Source organism: Halichoeres trimaculatus, unplaced genomic scaffold, assembly GCF_033239565.1.
Source record: "Halichoeres trimaculatus isolate MK-OKI-2021-1 unplaced genomic scaffold, fHalTri1.1 fHalTri1_scaffold_13, whole genome shotgun sequence".
Classification (NCBI taxonomy): domain Eukaryota; kingdom Metazoa; phylum Chordata; class Actinopteri; order Labriformes; family Labridae; genus Halichoeres; species Halichoeres trimaculatus.
The window spans coordinates 34431572-34448644 of record NW_027437191.1 but is presented as its reverse complement, the minus strand read 5'-3'; the positions used below and the strand labels follow the sequence as shown (position 1 = coordinate 34448644).

Below are 17073 nucleotides of genomic sequence, written 5' to 3'. Positions count from 1 at the left end.
TACAAAATAAAAGCTTGAAGTGACGTTAACGGTGTTTTTACTGTATGTAGTCAGGTGGGAGTAATGTAACAGTAGTAGGAGGTGCCACCTCTCTTTGTTTTGCTGTGTTTTATACATATGTGTTCAGAGACGGCGTTCCTGACCGACGGAGCCTTCAGTAGTGACATATTGGAGGAGGTTTTGACACGTAGTTCAACTTTTCATGTATGAAGAATGAACTTATCGCAGTAGAGACCTGGCTACAAGGTCCAAGTTTAGTTCTTGAAGTAAAACTGCCGTGTGGAAAGTCCCTCTTGGTCCGTTTTTTGTCTTTTGCAGAGCTGCTATCCTGGGATTAGCCTTTAGCTCCACGCAGGGGCGTATTAAGTCGTTTGGGGGCCCAAGGCAAACCCAGTCAATGGGGCCCTCCATGTCCTTGTAACTCCTCTTCCTCAGAGCTAGACTGGCCTTCCCTGGGTCCACTGTCTCTTTCCCAGAATCAAGGCATGAGACAGTGCTAATCTTCTACATGCTAACTTAACACAACTAAATGCATTTCCTCAAGTTCTGTACTTTAGTTTGATTTAGAAAAAAGTGAATCCATCATTTAGTCCACTTTGTCCTGGATTTGAAATTGTCCCACAGTGGGGAATTTACAGAGTAACAGTAACAAACAAGAAAGGATGAAGTGAAAAACATTACAATAGGTAAATATTGAAAAAAATAATTTAGTGAAGAAAAAATATGTAAATATCAAGCACAACATCAAACTGGAAAAAAATCTACTGAAAGAGGTGATATTTACAGTTACCATACTTTTTGGTACTACTATTTTAAAATGAATGTATTTTTATTTGACCCCCTGTCCAGTGAGTTATGTTTCCAAAAAAGAGATTTTGTACAATAATGTTTATCACCAACTCAAAAAAGTTTGATTTGGAGAAAATGATCCTGTTTCCTGGGCTGGATAAAGTCCTTAAAATCCTAAAAGTCTGATATGTTTATCTCAGATCTCAGAGCAACATTGTTTTTATTTCCCACTTGGTTGAAAATAAGAAAAAATTGGGAAAAAAGTGTTTTTTTTTTTACCACTTTCTTCCTGAATCAAATGTTCAGATGTGTTGTAACATGGAATAGCCCATTGAATAAGAAGGGAGGGGGAGGAGCCAAAACCATCATTACAGATTAAGCCTTTTGATGGATTTTGAAGCATGTGAAGTAAGATTTAGAAAAAAGAAATGCTTTCAATTGAAGAGAACTTCATAAATCAGTTTTTAAGAGAAGCTTTGGGGGCCCCTGGGAATCTTGGGGCCCCAGGCAACTGCCTGTGTTTGCCTAAATGTAGCTACGCCCCTGACAGTAGGAAGGGGATAATTTGCAAATGTTAGCGTCATTGATAATAATTTGCTAACAAGTTGTGCTACGAATGTCAAATCTTGCAATGGACGCCAGCCTGTTAATTTATCTATCTATTAATCAAACATATTTACAATCATATAATACCTAAATTAGCAAGAATGCAACACAGTCTGTACAATCAATTACGTTTGAAAAAATATATATGACACACAAATTAAAACTTTGCAAGAACGCCTGTCTAAAAATAGAATATATAAATAAATTAAATAAATAAACAATTAAAACATATCTAATCCACAAAATATTGACACAAAGGTTAGGACAAGAAGAATATCTCCACTTTATGTTTTTTTAATTTGACTTTTTGAAATACATTTTCGTGTTTTTTGTCAATAACAGTGGTAGAGAAATCCATGGTGTCATTGCTCTATACAGGCTTGTATGTTTTAGGGAATTTTTTTTATAAGTAAGAGGAGTGATGTCCTTTGGGTGTATGTGCCAAGGTTGTTGTGTTGAGTTTTTTATTTATTTATTTATTTTTTAATGGAATGTGAATTGTATTTGGATGCCTTGCCATTGTTCGTCTGATTGTTTGTTTTCTATCTCCATCGAGAGTATGTAATTTGCATTTTGTCAATTAAAAAAAAAAATTAGATAAATAGATAAAAATGTTTAAGGGAATTTGTATTATTTTTTATTTTATTTATTTTTGTTTTATTTTTATTTGTATTATTGTATTATTTTCTATACACTTTCTTACTTTTGTTTTCTTAATTGCTGTTGTGACTCCTGAATTTCTCCTTGGGGATTAAGTATTTGCTATTCTATTCTATTATACCTCTTTTATCTATTTGTCCTAAGGCCCACTTTTATTCTCTGGCTTTTAACACCGCGTGAGTTGTGTGGTCCTCTGTGTCTTTTGATTTATTTTACCTTATTTATTATATTAATTCATGTTTTTATTTTTTATTTATTTTTGTTTTATTTTTATTTGTATTATTGTATTATTTTCTATACACTCTCTTACTTTTGTTTTCTTAATTGCTGTTGTGACTCCTGAATTTCTCCTTGGGGATTAAGTATTTGCTATTCTATTCTATTATACCTCTTTTAACTATTTGTCTTAAGGCCCACTTTTATTCTCTGGCTTTTAACACCGCGTGAGTTGTGTGGTCCTCTGTGTCTTTTGATTTATTTTACCTTATTTATTATTTTAATTCATGTTTTTATTTTTTATGTTTAATTTATTTTATGGTTTACAGCACTGGAGACGTTGGTCTGTTTTTAAAATATGCTATATAAATAAAGTGGATTTGGATTTTATTTTGAAGGACTAACTATTTCCGGTCCCCCTGGTTATCTTTAGCTAGCCGTGTTTAGCTTGACGTCGGCGCTAGCAGCAGCAGCAGAAAGAGTGAAGTAAGCAACAGGAACAAAGTTGTGGGACCTGAGTCCACGGCACCGCGGTGTTCACCCGTGAAATGTAAAAACCTCCTCTCCGTTTCCGAGGGAAACAAGCCGCCGGTTGATTTGGGGATTACAGCCGTTGTTCCTTCATCTCGTGGAGACTAAACGACTCTTTCTGAAAGTTTCTGGCACGTTGTGGAGCCTGATGCACAGGAGCACGGCTCTCCTTGGTTGAGGATAAGGTTCGTGCTTCGATAGAAAATGCCGTAAATGAACCGGATCTACTTTTTTTCTTCAACTTTTGATCACACTTGGCTTCATTTGCGTACCCACGCTGCACGTTTGGGGCTTGTTTTGAGGGCGCAGGTCTCCTGACTCCTCGGTGACAGCAGAGGTGAGTGTGTGCGATCTGGATCCATGGGAAACATCGGATCTGCAGCTTTGAACTTCACTGTATGAGAGGAAAACAGCTCCTGATGAGGGAGTGAAACGTTAACCTGTGAGAGCTGACATGTTAGAGAGGTAATCAGGCTTCACATACCTGCAGCTGGCTCATGGTGAGCATTAACCAGACTTTCCTGCTTGGAGGAAAGTCTGGCAGCTTTAAATACCTCAGTCATACCCAAGAGATAAAACATTAACTGGATCAAGGCCACAGTGGAGTCACAGCTTCCTGAAGCAGAGCTGTTATTATTCAATTCATTTCACATCCATAGACACTTTGAAGCCCCCATCAGCTCCCATTAGCTCACTGTTTCCTCCTCTAACTGAAAAAAGGAAGTGAAATTAAAGCAGCCGGTCAAACAGATTTGGAGCTGTCTTTGCCATGAGTTTACACATGTTATTTTTGGACCTTGCATCACCCCTTAAGAGCAGTAACTCAGCATGCAGCGCTCAGATAAAACAGCACATAAACTCCTTTCATGGTAAAAGCAAAAGGGTTTGAGGAGGGGAGTGTGGTCCGGAGTTTAAAGAAAGGATAACCCGGATCAAAACAGACCCTGCTCTGCATTATCCTCACACTGAACATGACACAAGACTCAGAGAGACTACATCACAGGGTAGTTAGTGAAATTAAAGGTGGAATACAATTATTTTTCAGATATGAAACAATACAAACACAGTTTTTATGATATAATCATAGACTACATCTGTCCTCATGGCTGCACTGCAAAAAAATGAAAAATCTGGAAATAATCTTCCAATGTAACAAGAAAAAAGTTGTATTTGTCTTTAAATAAATGAACAAGACATTTTTCTGAACTGATAAGTTGAGCGTGGCTCATATCGAGTATAAAAAGACATTTTGCTTCTTAAAATAAGCTCAAAACACTTTATAAGGTTTATTTTTTTGCAGTGTTTGCATTGACTTTTCTGTTATGGTTCTGTTTTCGTTGACCTTTGACTCTCAGGACTAGGGCTGCAGCTATCCAATATGTTAGTATTCGAGTATTCTACTGAAAATCCCATCGATTAATCGAGTAATCGGATAAAATACATTTTTTTTAGTTAAAGAGCAGTTATTTTTCAAATGAAAATTCTTCTCTTTAAGAAATATAATTTTCTGATTCAGCATGTCAGTAAGAGCACTTGCTTTGGTAGCTCCAAAATCTGTAAACACACTTTGACACATTTTTTGTGTCTTGTTCATCTCATCAAATGTTGCGGACCCAAATATCACCGTTTGGTGGAATGACCCATTAGTCTCCAAACTCCAGGAAAGAAGCTAGCTTTGTTGCTAGTTGCTATTTTGTCTAAGAGGTAGCTTAAGGGGTCTAAAAACTCTCTTAATATGGCCTCAGCTCTATTTGAAATATCACTCTTTGATCTTTTTAAAAATTAAACGATTCCTCGAGGCGGAGAAAATTACTCGAGTAATTTTTGTAATCGAGTACCTCGAATCATTCAAGGAATCGTTTCAGCTCTACTTAAAACTTTGACAGAGGTGAATCAATGACCTTACATGACCCACTGCTCTGTTATCCTGCTCACAAACACTTAAAAAATGGTAAAACCTAAAAAAAACCACCTTAATATTAGAGAATTAAGTGAACATTAGATAAATGGGGCGACATGTATCCGTATGAATGACCTGGAGCAAATCAAGCACACAGAACAAGCTACCACCCAATGCTACCTCCACTACTACCTGATGACTTGTTGATGTTGTAAACTCTTGAGATTGTTGCCTCATTTGTTTTCCTTTAAACGCACAATGAAGAACTTTTGCAGAAGTTGTTTGACACATGGGTCACAGCCCAGATTTTCATCCTGTGGTGTGAAATCACTTTGTTCCTTCCTAAACGCTGCAGAGCAGCATAGATGTGAAGTCTCGAGCAGCTGTTAGTGTTTAACGACCGTCAGTGAGTCCTCATGAGGTGATACCTCTTCCCTCTTCCTGCGTGACCATGTTTACATGTGTAGGTGAATGTAGCACCAATGCATGCTTGGCTAAAGAATTGGCTAACCTCAAGTTTTACAGCCCTGGGAAGATAACTACATCTACAAAAAGACTAATCTGGAAGAAAATACAGATTTTAATTCTGTGAGGATGGATTCATTTAACTGACAACGTGCTGGATTAATATACATGATTGATGTGACAAAACATTAGCAAACAACATAAAACTATGGCTTGAGCAATATTAGCAAAGGCTTTCAGTTTGAAGTATTTTTTCAAAAACTTTAAAACTTTTTGCAAATGAACTCATTTTTAGCGCATTTAAGGCATTTTTGCAATTTTTTAAAAAAATCTTAAAAGTTTTTGCAAATTAATTTAATTTTTTTTTTGATTTTGGCAAGTATTTTGAATTATTTTTGCATTTTTATTAGAGTGGAGTTCATGAAAAAAAAAATTCTTTTGTAAATTAATCTAATTTCTGTTTTTTTAATAATTTTAGCAAATATTTTAAATTTCATTTTTTGCAACTTTATGAAAAAAGTTTAAAAGAATGAGATTCTTGCAAATTAATTAAATTTCATTTTTCAAATTTTAGTAAATATTTTAAAATTCATTTTTTGCAACGTTAATAGAGATAATAAAAACTGAAATTTTTGCAAATTAATTTAATTTCAGATTTTTTTAATTTTAGCGAGTATTTGAAATTTCATTTCTTTGCACCTTTTTTAGAGTTCATAATTTTTTTTTAAAATCCAAATTAATTTATTTTAATTTTTTTTTATTATTATTTTATGTTAGTGAAAAAAAATAAATTTCAGTTTCAAATATTACTTTTTTTTCAAGTTTTTTCAATTTCTAGGTTTCATTTTTTTGCAAATATTAAAATTTTGGGAAATTCAATTCATTTCAATAAAATGCTGAGAATTTTGGAAATCTATTTGAAAATAAAAATCTAAGACATCACATGTACAATCCATAAATTAAAAAAAATCTTGTTTTAAAAATTATTCACGAGATTTTCACTGTTTAGATTTTTATTAACTTTATTGTCTTAATTGTGTAGATAAAGTAGATTTTGTGGCTCCAGAATGACTTTGAGGAAAAATGCCTTCTCTGACAGTAAAGGGTGCAGACCCCTGGTCTAGGACGAGTATTGATTGATGTTTCCTTATCATCTACAGGTGTGTTCCTGAGTCTCACACTTTCAGCTCAACAAGGATTGAATTGATTGGCTGCCATGGCATCAAAAGGTGACACCGCAGAGGGAGGAGCCAATGAGGAGTTTAATGACATCATCAAGTGGAGATCCGGTACGTTGGTCACCTCTGACGTCACGTCCAGGCTGTGTTTGCTGCTTGTGTTTAATCTGTGTGTGTGTGTGTGTGTGTGTGTGTGTGTGTGTGTGTGTGTGTGTGTGTGTGTTTGGTGGTAAAGGACAGACCAGAAATCCTGTTGTTCATGGTTTACCTGCTGTTCCCATGGAGGCAGGAGGAGAGACACAAAGACTCACAGAGAGCAGGAGGTGGTTGATTGTGACTCGTTTGCTGGGAGAAAGAGAAAGTCAGGGAGGGGAGGAAGAGGAGGGGGAAGACAAGAATGCAGGGATGGGTTGGGAGAGCCGCGCCCTCGCCTCCTTTCTCCGGATCATTCCATAGGTTAATCTGTGGCAGCCGGAGCGTGTGTCGTCTGCTGCGTTTCCACGATCGTCTGCTTCCTGAAAAGCTTAACGTGTTTGCTTTACACACGTGTTGGTGTGTGGATGTTTGAGATTGAGAGACACACGGTTTGACGTGAACAGCTGTTTCACTTCTTCTTGTTTACATGTTTGCTGCTCTGAGTGTTTTCTTCTCAAACTCCTGTTTCTTGCTCTGCTGTGTATAAAAAGGTAATGATAGGTAAAGTTTCCAGATTTATCCATCCTCTCCAGCCCCCGTGCCAGCTCCCAGCTCCCGCCCAGCCTCACAGAGCAGCCAGGAATTCCTCCGTGCCGATGCAGTTTGTAATTTACAGCGCTGGTGTTCAGACCACAATGCTTTTCTTCTGAGGACTCAGGTTTCCCCAGCAACTCTCAGAGTCATGTTTTCTTTTACGGCGAGGAGCACGTAGCACCAAACAACAACAACAGTAGTGTCAAGGTAACCTGCAGCTCCAGCTCCTTATCTCCACCTTCTGGGGGACTTTAGGGGAGTGTGTTTGGCTCCATGCAGAGCTTTTATTAGCTGGATTCAGAGCTTTTATTTTATAGTTCAGAGAATATTTCACTCCAGATGGGGCTGCGCTGGTTTTCCTCCAGGACTCGTGTTTTCTCCACCCAGAAACTTTTCCTGCCGGCTCTTCTCTCTGTCCACACGCTCATCACGGCTTTAAAACCAAAGCGTCTGAGCTGCCACCTTAATGTTCGTTAGCTCCTCACGGTAATTATTAACCTCGTCCCGTGACAGCCCAAAAAACCCGTCTGCCTCTGAGTCTGCTGTCAGCACAAAGTCAGACAGGAAGTTTTTGGGTGAAAAATGAGAGCACATGTGGCTCAGACATGAGCTCTGAGAGGTGACTGACAGCCAGGTGACGGGGGTGGTCTGTGTGTGTGTGTGTGTGTGTGTGGCAGGTGGACGGATGAGAAACTTTAACACTTGTCGGTATGATCAACTCGACCCTTTCTGTCTGTCGCTGTTTGACGGGAGGCCGGGCGTCCTGATCCTAAGCCAATCTGTCACTCTGAGTCCTAGATTGAGTTATTTCAGCTGGTGTGTGTCCCTTTAAGAAACTACAATGTGTGTGATTAGGCAGGTGTATATAGAGGCCAAAAATGACATAATAAGAGTAAAATATATGAATGAATGAATAAAAGAATGCAGAAATAAATGAATAAATAATCAAATAAATACTTAAAAATGATGAATACCTATATATGATGAATACTTTATGTATTGAATAAAAATATATTTTTCCCATAAATTTTTTAACAATATTTTGGAAACAATAATAAAAGTGTTCGAAACTTAGAAAATTAATTTTATGATTTCAAGGTTATTGAGTTTTTTTTCCACTTTTTTTCCAATTTGATTTTCTTGAATTTTTGCAGATTTTTTAAGTTTAATTTTTTGCAATTTTATTAGAGTAGAGTTCATTAAAATGTTTTTTTTTTCAAATGAATTTAATTTCCATATTTTGTATAAATTTTAAATTTAATCTTTTTTGGCAATTTTCTAAGTTTCAAACACTTTTATTATTGTTTGTAAAATATGGTTATAAATTCATGAAAAAAATATATTAATTCCTTTTTTGAATTTTTTTTTTTTTAAATTTTTAAATTTTTGGAATTTTGGGAAATTTGTTAAATTTCAACAAAATCCTGAAGTTATTGGAAATTTGTTTGAAATAAAAATCTATTTTATATTTATTTATCTTTTTTCCACCATTGTGTTTGCTTTTAGATATTTGGGAATATTTTTTAAAACCTGTTATTTATATATGTATTTTTGAACATTCTGATTTATTTATTGATGTTTTTATTAACTGACATATTTCTGTATTTCCACATTTATTAATGTATTACTGTGTTCATTTTGTCAGCAGAAAAACATGTATGTAAATTAAGTGAGTGGTATTAAATATGCAGAAAAGCAGAAAAACACAAGAAAATAAATAAATTTAAAAAATAAATATTCAATAAATTATGTATAAAATATATAAAATCACTTAAGCAAATTAATTTCTAAAAGCATAAAAAATAAAAGTTAGAGATGAATAAATACATATAAACAGCATTAAAAAACATAAAATAAGAGCATTTTAATTTATTTTATTTACTAACAATGTATTTTTTCTGCAATTTTTAATTAGTTTAATTAATTTTTAAAAATAATTTCATCATTTATTTCTGCATTCCTTCATTCATTAATATATTAATTCTTAGTTTGTGTATGTGTGTAGTTGCTGTGTCTCTAATGATGGCGATGACCCAGTCAGACAGACTGTGGTTCACAGACGTTTGCACACTCATGCCTCTTTGGCGGGTTTAAAAAACCACTGAAAAACCTGCGTATCAGTGTTTTTAAGTCAAAGCCGCTCAGAGGAAACTCTGGGTTGAGTTTGTGACACTTTGTTTCTGACGCTGGTTTTACTTTCAGTTCTCTGAGTCTCACTTTGTGACACATTCAAACAGTTTTTCTCCGTGCTCCGTTTGGAGAAGTTGAGGTCTGATGTTGTAAGGAGGAGGGTGAATGCAGATCAAACTGTTTGATTGAAAAAGAAAGTAACATTTTTTAGATTTTATCTGTTTAAAGTCTGTTTAAAGTAGATACTAAAGTTTGTTTTAACCAATCTGACACTCCTTTATATGGGCACCATCAAGACGGTGCTTCTTTTCTTACCGTGTTTGCTTTGGCACAGCCTTATCAACGCTGACTGTGTATCAGTGATCTTTAGCTTCAGATCAGAGAAAATACATGAGTTCAATGAGATTAAAAACTTTGATAACTGCTGAGTACACAGAACAAATCTGATCAAAATTTCTGATCAGTTTCTTCTATAACATGTTTTTTAGTTGTAGTAGTTTTGGGTATCGACCGATCCTGATCCTGATCTGACTCCGGTGTGAAATAATCAGAGTAAAAGACAAAAATGAGTGTTTAAATGTTTTGCTGCAGAATTTACAGAAATGACAGTTTGATTGTTAAATTTTACCTGGTAGATTAAATCATAGTTTATCCTTGGTGTCAAGTTTGGGCCGGTCCGTTCCCACCGATCCGATCTAGCTTTGAGGGGCCGGATCGGTACATCCCTACTTGATGGTCACCCTGTAGTTCTTCATACACTGACCGTTTTTTAGCATAAGATAAGAAATAATAGAAATTTACTCTGTGCTTCCAGTGGAAAAATATAGTTGAAGCCATATTGTTGCTTGATGTATCCTGTCGTGTTTACCCTGTTGCGTTGTACCGTACCACATATTATGATGTGTCGTGATCATAACACATCGTAACATAGTTCCTGTGTTGTGTTTCCCTTATCGATTCTGCTTATCGATCTGATTGTTTATCCATTCCCTTATCAGTTCCTGTTGTGAATTTTCTTGGTACAAAAAGTATCTTTACAGGTTTTCTGTGTCAACAACATTTAATTGAGTTTATACTGTAAGTGAATAAAATGTAACTGGTCCCTGAGTCTGGATATTTCTGGGCATAATTAAACAGAAACAGGTCAAAATTTCACACAATGTGACGTTGATGTTCTGTGTTGTAATATATTAATAACTGAAGTAGGCCATCTAGTGTCTCAAAGTTGTTACAGCAATGGTTTGAGCTGTTTGGAACCTTTCCGTCAGCCATTAGCCTTTCATTAGCCTGTTAGCTTTTATCATTTGAAATTCTCAGTATTTTTTACAAAGAGTTGATGTGATATGTTTCTGTGATGAAAGTTGAAATTTGATGTATGCTAACTGCTATCATATCAATGCAGTTTCCCATATACCTTAGCATCAAGCTTGTGCTGTGTTGTTATTTTGGTAAATAAGGTGATTTATACCATTTTGAATGTGCTGAATATGAATCTCCTGAGAGAGAGTGATGAACATTTCTTTATGAAGTCAGTTCTTCAGGAAAACTTCAAGCTGAAAATCCTGAATCAGAGTTTTTTTGGGAAACGTTAGCTAACTGCTAAGCTAAGATAGCTGCAGCAGGCTAGTCGACGTAAGGCCCGGTGGTTTTGGCACAATGTAAAGAATTGATAAGAGAATCGTTAAGCTCAAAGGCTAACGATATCGATGGATTGAAACATTTCTTATCGATTCTCAACAGGAACTGGTTTTGGATTCCCATCCCTGATCTTGGACCTGCACAGGCCATGTTGGGCCATGTTGGGCCATGTGCTGTGAAGGTAGCAGGGTTAAAGCAGCTCAAAGACGCCTCTCTGGTCGTCTCTGCTGCATGTGTCTGAGTGTTAACCAGTAAATCTGGCCCTGAGCTAACCGTGGACAGTTTGTTATGAAACTTAAAGCCCCTGAAGCCCCGACGTTGACCTGATGGGTTGAAATCTGTTAAGAACCAGATGTTCCCTCGGTTTAGCGCTCTGCACTGCGGCTCTAAACGCTCTCAAACAGATGTTACAAACACTTTTTGGACATAGTTGTGCTTGGATTACCCTTTAACCCCCTGAAGCCCCGTGTACAGACCCTCCCTGAGGACTCCCCTCCCCCTCCGCTCGCTCCAGCGTGCAGACTCCTCTGAAAGGTCAGATATCATCCACAGGGTTACTGGCTATTGTTTAACAAGCATTACACAATAATGGACGCACACTGACCTCTTTCCCCCTCTGTTTGTTTGTCACCTGAGAGCCCTGCTGCCATAAGGCTCTGGTTACCTGACCTGGTCCACTTCTCCTCCACCTCCCTCCTTCACCTCTCACCTCACTGCTCAGTCATTTCTCAAAGCGCGCTCTTTGTATCTGCGTTTATCTGGCGTGGGAATGACAGCAGCCGACTGAAGCAGGTTACAGTCGATGGACTCGAGTGCTCTGCGCTTTGAAGACGCTTCCTTTTGTTGGATTTGTACCTGTTGAGCAACAAAGAGGACAATCTGTGTACACATTATCTGAGGGTGTGACAGGCAGAATAATGGCATGAATTGTTGAGTCTAATAAGGGGACAGGAATGCTGTTGTCACCCTACACAGGGCGTGGAGGGCGTGGACAGAAGTTTGTCACCGTACTGGCTCTGCTGCACCTCATGGATCCTGAAGTCTGGTCTCGTGGTGCAGGGTGGACTGGTCTTTGGAAATGTTTTATCTCTAAACACCAGGGGAAAAAATGGATCACTAGTGGCTCCTTGTAGCTTTAAAAATATTCATGAAATAAAGAATAGTTATTTTTCTTCCAGAGGGTATTGATGATTAAAGACACTGACACTAAATAAAATCCTGCGTTAACATTTAGTTGAACTAAATCTTCATCCCATCTGTCAATAAAGCCTGCCACCGCTCTACTTCACCTCCTACAACATCAACAGCCCACCAACTTTCCATGCACCTGTGGCTAACCTCAAGTTTTACAGCCCTGGGAAGATAACTACATCTACAAAAAGACTAATCTGGAAGAAGATACTGATTTTAATTCTGTGTGGATGGATTCATTTAACTGACAACGTGCTGGATTAATATACATGACTGATATGTGAGAAGACATTAGCAAACAACAAGAAATGATGATTTGAGCGATGTTATCAATACATGTTATCGAAGCAAAGCATTCTTTGTAAAAAGAAAACATTTCTTTGAAAACTGTTAAAATTTGATTACATCTCAAAACCTTTTGTAAGTTTTTTGAATTGAAAAAAGGAAAATATAATTTGAACATTTTTTTTAATTTTGAGTTTTCTAATTTTTTCCATTTTTTATCTTTTTTTTCAGATTTAATACGTTTGATTTTTATTTTATTTTATGAAATTTCAAAACTTATTGAATTTTTTTAATTTTTTTGTTGTAAGTTTTTTTTTAATTTCTGGAATAAAAAAAGTGTTTTTTTTTGTTTGAAATTTCAGGATTTTGAATCTTCATGTTCTTATATTATGGAAGTTTTTTTTTCCAAATTTCAAATTTGAATTTTTTTTAATCTTTGATTTTTTTTGCATTTCTTTTAATTAAATTTTAATCTTTCATGTTAAAATTTTAGGTAGTTTCGAAATTTTAAAATTATGTGAAATTTAAAAACTTTTTTGAAATTTCATGTTTTTTTTCCGTTAAAATTTAATTTTCCCTTAATTTTTGGATTTCAATTTTTTTTTAAATATTTAAACTTTCAATTTTTTTGAAAACTTATGTCTTTATAATTTTTTGAAATTTTTGAAAAAAATGATAATTTTTTAAAAAGATTTTTTGAAATTTTAAAATTGATTTTTATTAAATATTAGAATCTTCTTTTTTTAAAAAAAAACCAAATGCATTTTTTAAATTAAATTTGAATCTTTATTAAACCTTTACAAATTAAAAAAAAAAATTACATGTACAAACACATAAATTACAAAAAAAGGTTAAATAATCATTCACTTTATTTGAACTACTTTTAGATTTTTCAAACTTTATTATTTTTTTGTGGAGATAAAGTAGGTTTTGTGGCTCCTGAATGACTTTATTTCAGGTGAGCTGAGACTAAACGGCTCCTAATCGAGTAAAGGCTGCAGACCCCCGATGTAATTGGATGTAGAAATATAAGTTATATTTGCCTCTGAACTCTGACTATAAAAGCTTTTCCTGTCACTGCACGCTGTTGCAAATACATAATAACGGGTGTGCGTGTGTGTGTGTGTGTGTGTGTGTGTGTGTGGGCAGCACGGAGCCTGAAATCAAAACAAAGACGCTTTCACTGGAGCCGCCCCCTTCAATCTGGGATGTCATGACCTGAATTTGTGCGTTTTCTCTGCTCCTGGTGTTACGGCCTTCCTTCCAGATCCTTCCTATGAGTTTATTTTGATGTAGAGGAAGCAGAGTCCGCGGGGAGCACAGCTGGAGGAGTCTCACTGCAGTATATTTAGAAGTGCTCGTGTTAACTTCTCCTCGCTGCATGTGGCTGCCTGGGAAGTGGGAGGAAACTTCAAGCCCTCCAAAACTCTCGCCTGGAAATCTGGGAATGGGAGCCCTGGCCTGAGCGTCCCTCCTGGGTGTGGCTGTCTGTGGGACTTTCTGCCTCTTCGGGCCCCACCCAGCCCAGATGACATCCAGCTCTGGGAGCGAGCGGAGGCTGGAGACGGCAGAAAATGATCGGTCTGCTGTGTTCCTGCGGTGGAGGACTGAGCTGGTCTCTTTCTCTCTGAGGGTCTCCCTTTCCCTTTCCCTGCAGCAGAGTAATCCCCTCCTCTCTGCCCCCTGCTCCCTGCTCATTACGGCTACAAAGCCACGTTGGCCAATCTACCTTCTGACCCCTCGCATGACAGGATTTACTAAAACAAAAAAACAGGCTGAGGCCCTGGCAGAGTGAGATTAACCCTTTAAAGCTACTGTGGTATTTCTCTAAAGTCTGATAACTCCACAGGGAAAACCAGCTTTCTTCTTCTTTTGGCTTTAACAAGTTTGCATTTCATGGTCGTTTGTTTGTGGCGCCTAAAAATGTTTTTCTAAGATAAGCAGTCAGAAATTAATACTTGATCATTAACGTCTTTGAAGCTTCAAGAGTTTTATTTTGGGGGTGTTAGCTCTGCTCCTCATGGCAGTGGTCACTAGTTATAGGAGATAGAGCTCCAACCTCAAGCCACGGCCAACACTGCCCCCTTGTGGTAGGTGGTGTGTAAGCTGGATGCCGATAGCTGCATCGGTAACATAATAGTGTGACGACATTGACTGTATATAGAGTGAACAGCTGATATCAGCTGATAATATCTTCAAATCACCACAACAATCAGACGTGAGAAACATTTCTACCAGGTGAATTGATTTTTTAAACTTTGACCACAGCCCATCTGGAATGACTGGGGAGATGGCTTTTTTAACCTATGCTTCAGCCAGCCACCAGGGGGAGCAGTTTTTGTAGCGACCTCACTTCGAGCCTGGCGAGATGTTGTCCATTTCGTTTACAGTCCAGTGTGGTAAGACCCTCCGTAGACCCTGTCCATGAAAGGATTCTGTGAAAATATCAATGTTGATCTGCCTGCTGAATAAGCATGCTTATCCAAAACTACTGCTAACAGAAACTAGCGGCCTATGGGCTCAACATTCAGAAGCAGAATGTGCCAGAACTTTGTCTCGTGGGTTTCTTTGACTTGTTTCATGATCAGTTTGCCTCTGGCATTGCTCAAGCCAATTTATTTTTGAAAAATTTTAACATTTCATTATTTTTTAAAATTTTCTTTAAATTAAAAAAAATATATTTTGAAAAATATTTGAAATTTCAAAATCTAAGAAACTTTGTGTTATTTTAATTCTGGAATTTCTTTAAAATTTATTTTATTTTATTTTTCTAATTTTGGAATTAAAATATTTAAGATATAAAATTTGAAAACTGTTTGAAACTCCATGTTTTTTTTTTTTTTTATAAAATAAATTATTTTTTTGAGATTTTTGGAATTTCATAATTGCATTTTTTTAAATACTTGAAATTTTAAAATTTAGGAAACTTTGTGTTTTTTTAATTCTGGAATTTCTTTCAAATGTTTTTTTTATTTTATTTTTGGAATTAAAAAAAAAAAAAGAAATATAAAATTTCAAAACTTTTTGAAATTCCATGTTTTTTTTATTTTTGGAATTTTTATAAAATATATTATTTTTTTAATTTCTGAAATTTCATAATCAATTTTTTTATGAAATTTTTGAATTTTCAAAATTTTATTTGGAGTTTTTACAACTTTTTAAAGATTTTTAATTTTTGCAAATTTCTTTAAAATCACATGTAGAGTGTTAAAAAAAAAAAAAAAAAAAATCTGGGGTGCAGGTGGCCTAGCGGTCTAGGTCCTACCCCATTAGGTTGACCCTTGAGCGATAGGCCCAGGTCCGAGTCTGACCTGCGACCTGTTTCCTGTTTGTCACTCCCCACTCTCGCCCTGTTTTTATCTTTATCCACGGTCCTATCCTCTCCAATTAAAGGCATGAAAAGCCCCAAAAATGACTTTAAAAAAATAAAAATTCTCATTTGGGTAATTATTCCCTAGATTTTAACTTTGTTTAGATCTGCTTTGTTGCGTATCTGCTCCTTCCAAGCTCCGGCAATCCCTCTGCTGTGGATCTGCACAAACTCTCAGCACAGAGCAGTTCAGGTTAGACAGGAAGGAAACATCCTGTGACTTTCAGAATAAAACACTTTGTGTCATCAGATTATCATCACGTATTAACGGACATATCTAGAGGAGCCAGGCCTGGAGTCAGCAGGTCAGAGGTTTTGACACTAAGGTGTTTGAGGAGGAGCTGATCACCGAGGAGGAAAACCACCGATACCGTAATTATCCTGGGAAACCCTCGGTCGCACCACGCCAGCTGTGCGGCGCTGCTGCACTCTGAAAACACAACCAATGGGTGTTGACGGATGAGGGAGCGCCGAGCCAAACCACCGTGGAGCAAAAACATGTTATTCTCATCAAATCCTCTGTTACCGACTGTGTGAGCCGCTGTTTGCTGAGATACTGATCATTAAACACAATCAGAAGGTGGTGACACCAGATTCCCCTCCAACAGTCGGTGATTAGGGCGTAGAAACTGAAGTTTGGGGTGTGAGAGTTGTTGCTTTGTGACCGTCTTCAAACTGCACGACACAAATCAGCTAATCGTGCTGTTTCCACTTCAGCTCCTTCAGGATATTGACTTTCAGAGAAAGTTTCCTTCAGAGAGAAGAGTTTCTGTCACTGGGTGCAAACACTGACTCCTTCATGTTCAACCACAAGGCACAGGCACATGACGCTGCTGATGAGAGATAATTTAATTATTACGTGAACATGATGGAGAAAAGAAACGTCCCAGTCTGCAGAGCGTGGTGCAGATGGTTTGTAACACTTCAGCTTCCACTGATGGTTTCCTCCTGTCTGCTGAAGACTTCCTGTCTTCTCTGACCTCGTTGTAAAGCTGGACTTGCTTCGGTCTGGCTGCAGACACAGTTTGTTAAGATGCAGGACTTAAGGCTTATTTTTCTCTGCTGCCAGCGGCCTTTAAACAACTTAATATGATTTACTTTGGTTGTATTTATAGCTTGTTTTTATTGTTCCTTATTCGCCTGCTGCTGCTGGCTTCATGGTTTCTTCCTGTCGGGTTTAACCGATGAATCTCTTATCTCTGACCTTTTTATGACCCTACAAGTTTGAGTGTGTTTCTACAAATTTAAAGTCTCTTCCAAATCTGTTTTTCCCACCATAGACTGCAAAAAAATGGACGTCCACTCACTCAGTTCGAAGTGAGGTCTCCACAAAAACTGCTCCCCCTGGTGGCTGGCTGCAGTATAGGTCAAAAAATCCATCTCCC

The 17073-nt window shown here is 36.9% G+C and overlaps 1 protein-coding gene across 1 annotated transcript in view; it reads left to right on the top strand.

The window, feature by feature from the left end:
- The first annotated feature begins 2737 nt into the window (after positions 1–2737).
- utrn (utrophin) overlaps positions 2738–17073 on the top strand; it is a 326192-nt gene continuing 311856 nt past the window's right edge. The window contains exons 1-2 of the mRNA XM_074685643.1: positions 2738–3139; positions 6328–6456. Coding sequence (XP_074541744.1) covers positions 6384–6456 — 73 coding nt within the window. The 5' untranslated portion in view covers positions 2738–3139; positions 6328–6383. The remainder of the gene's footprint in view (positions 3140–6327; positions 6457–17073) is intronic.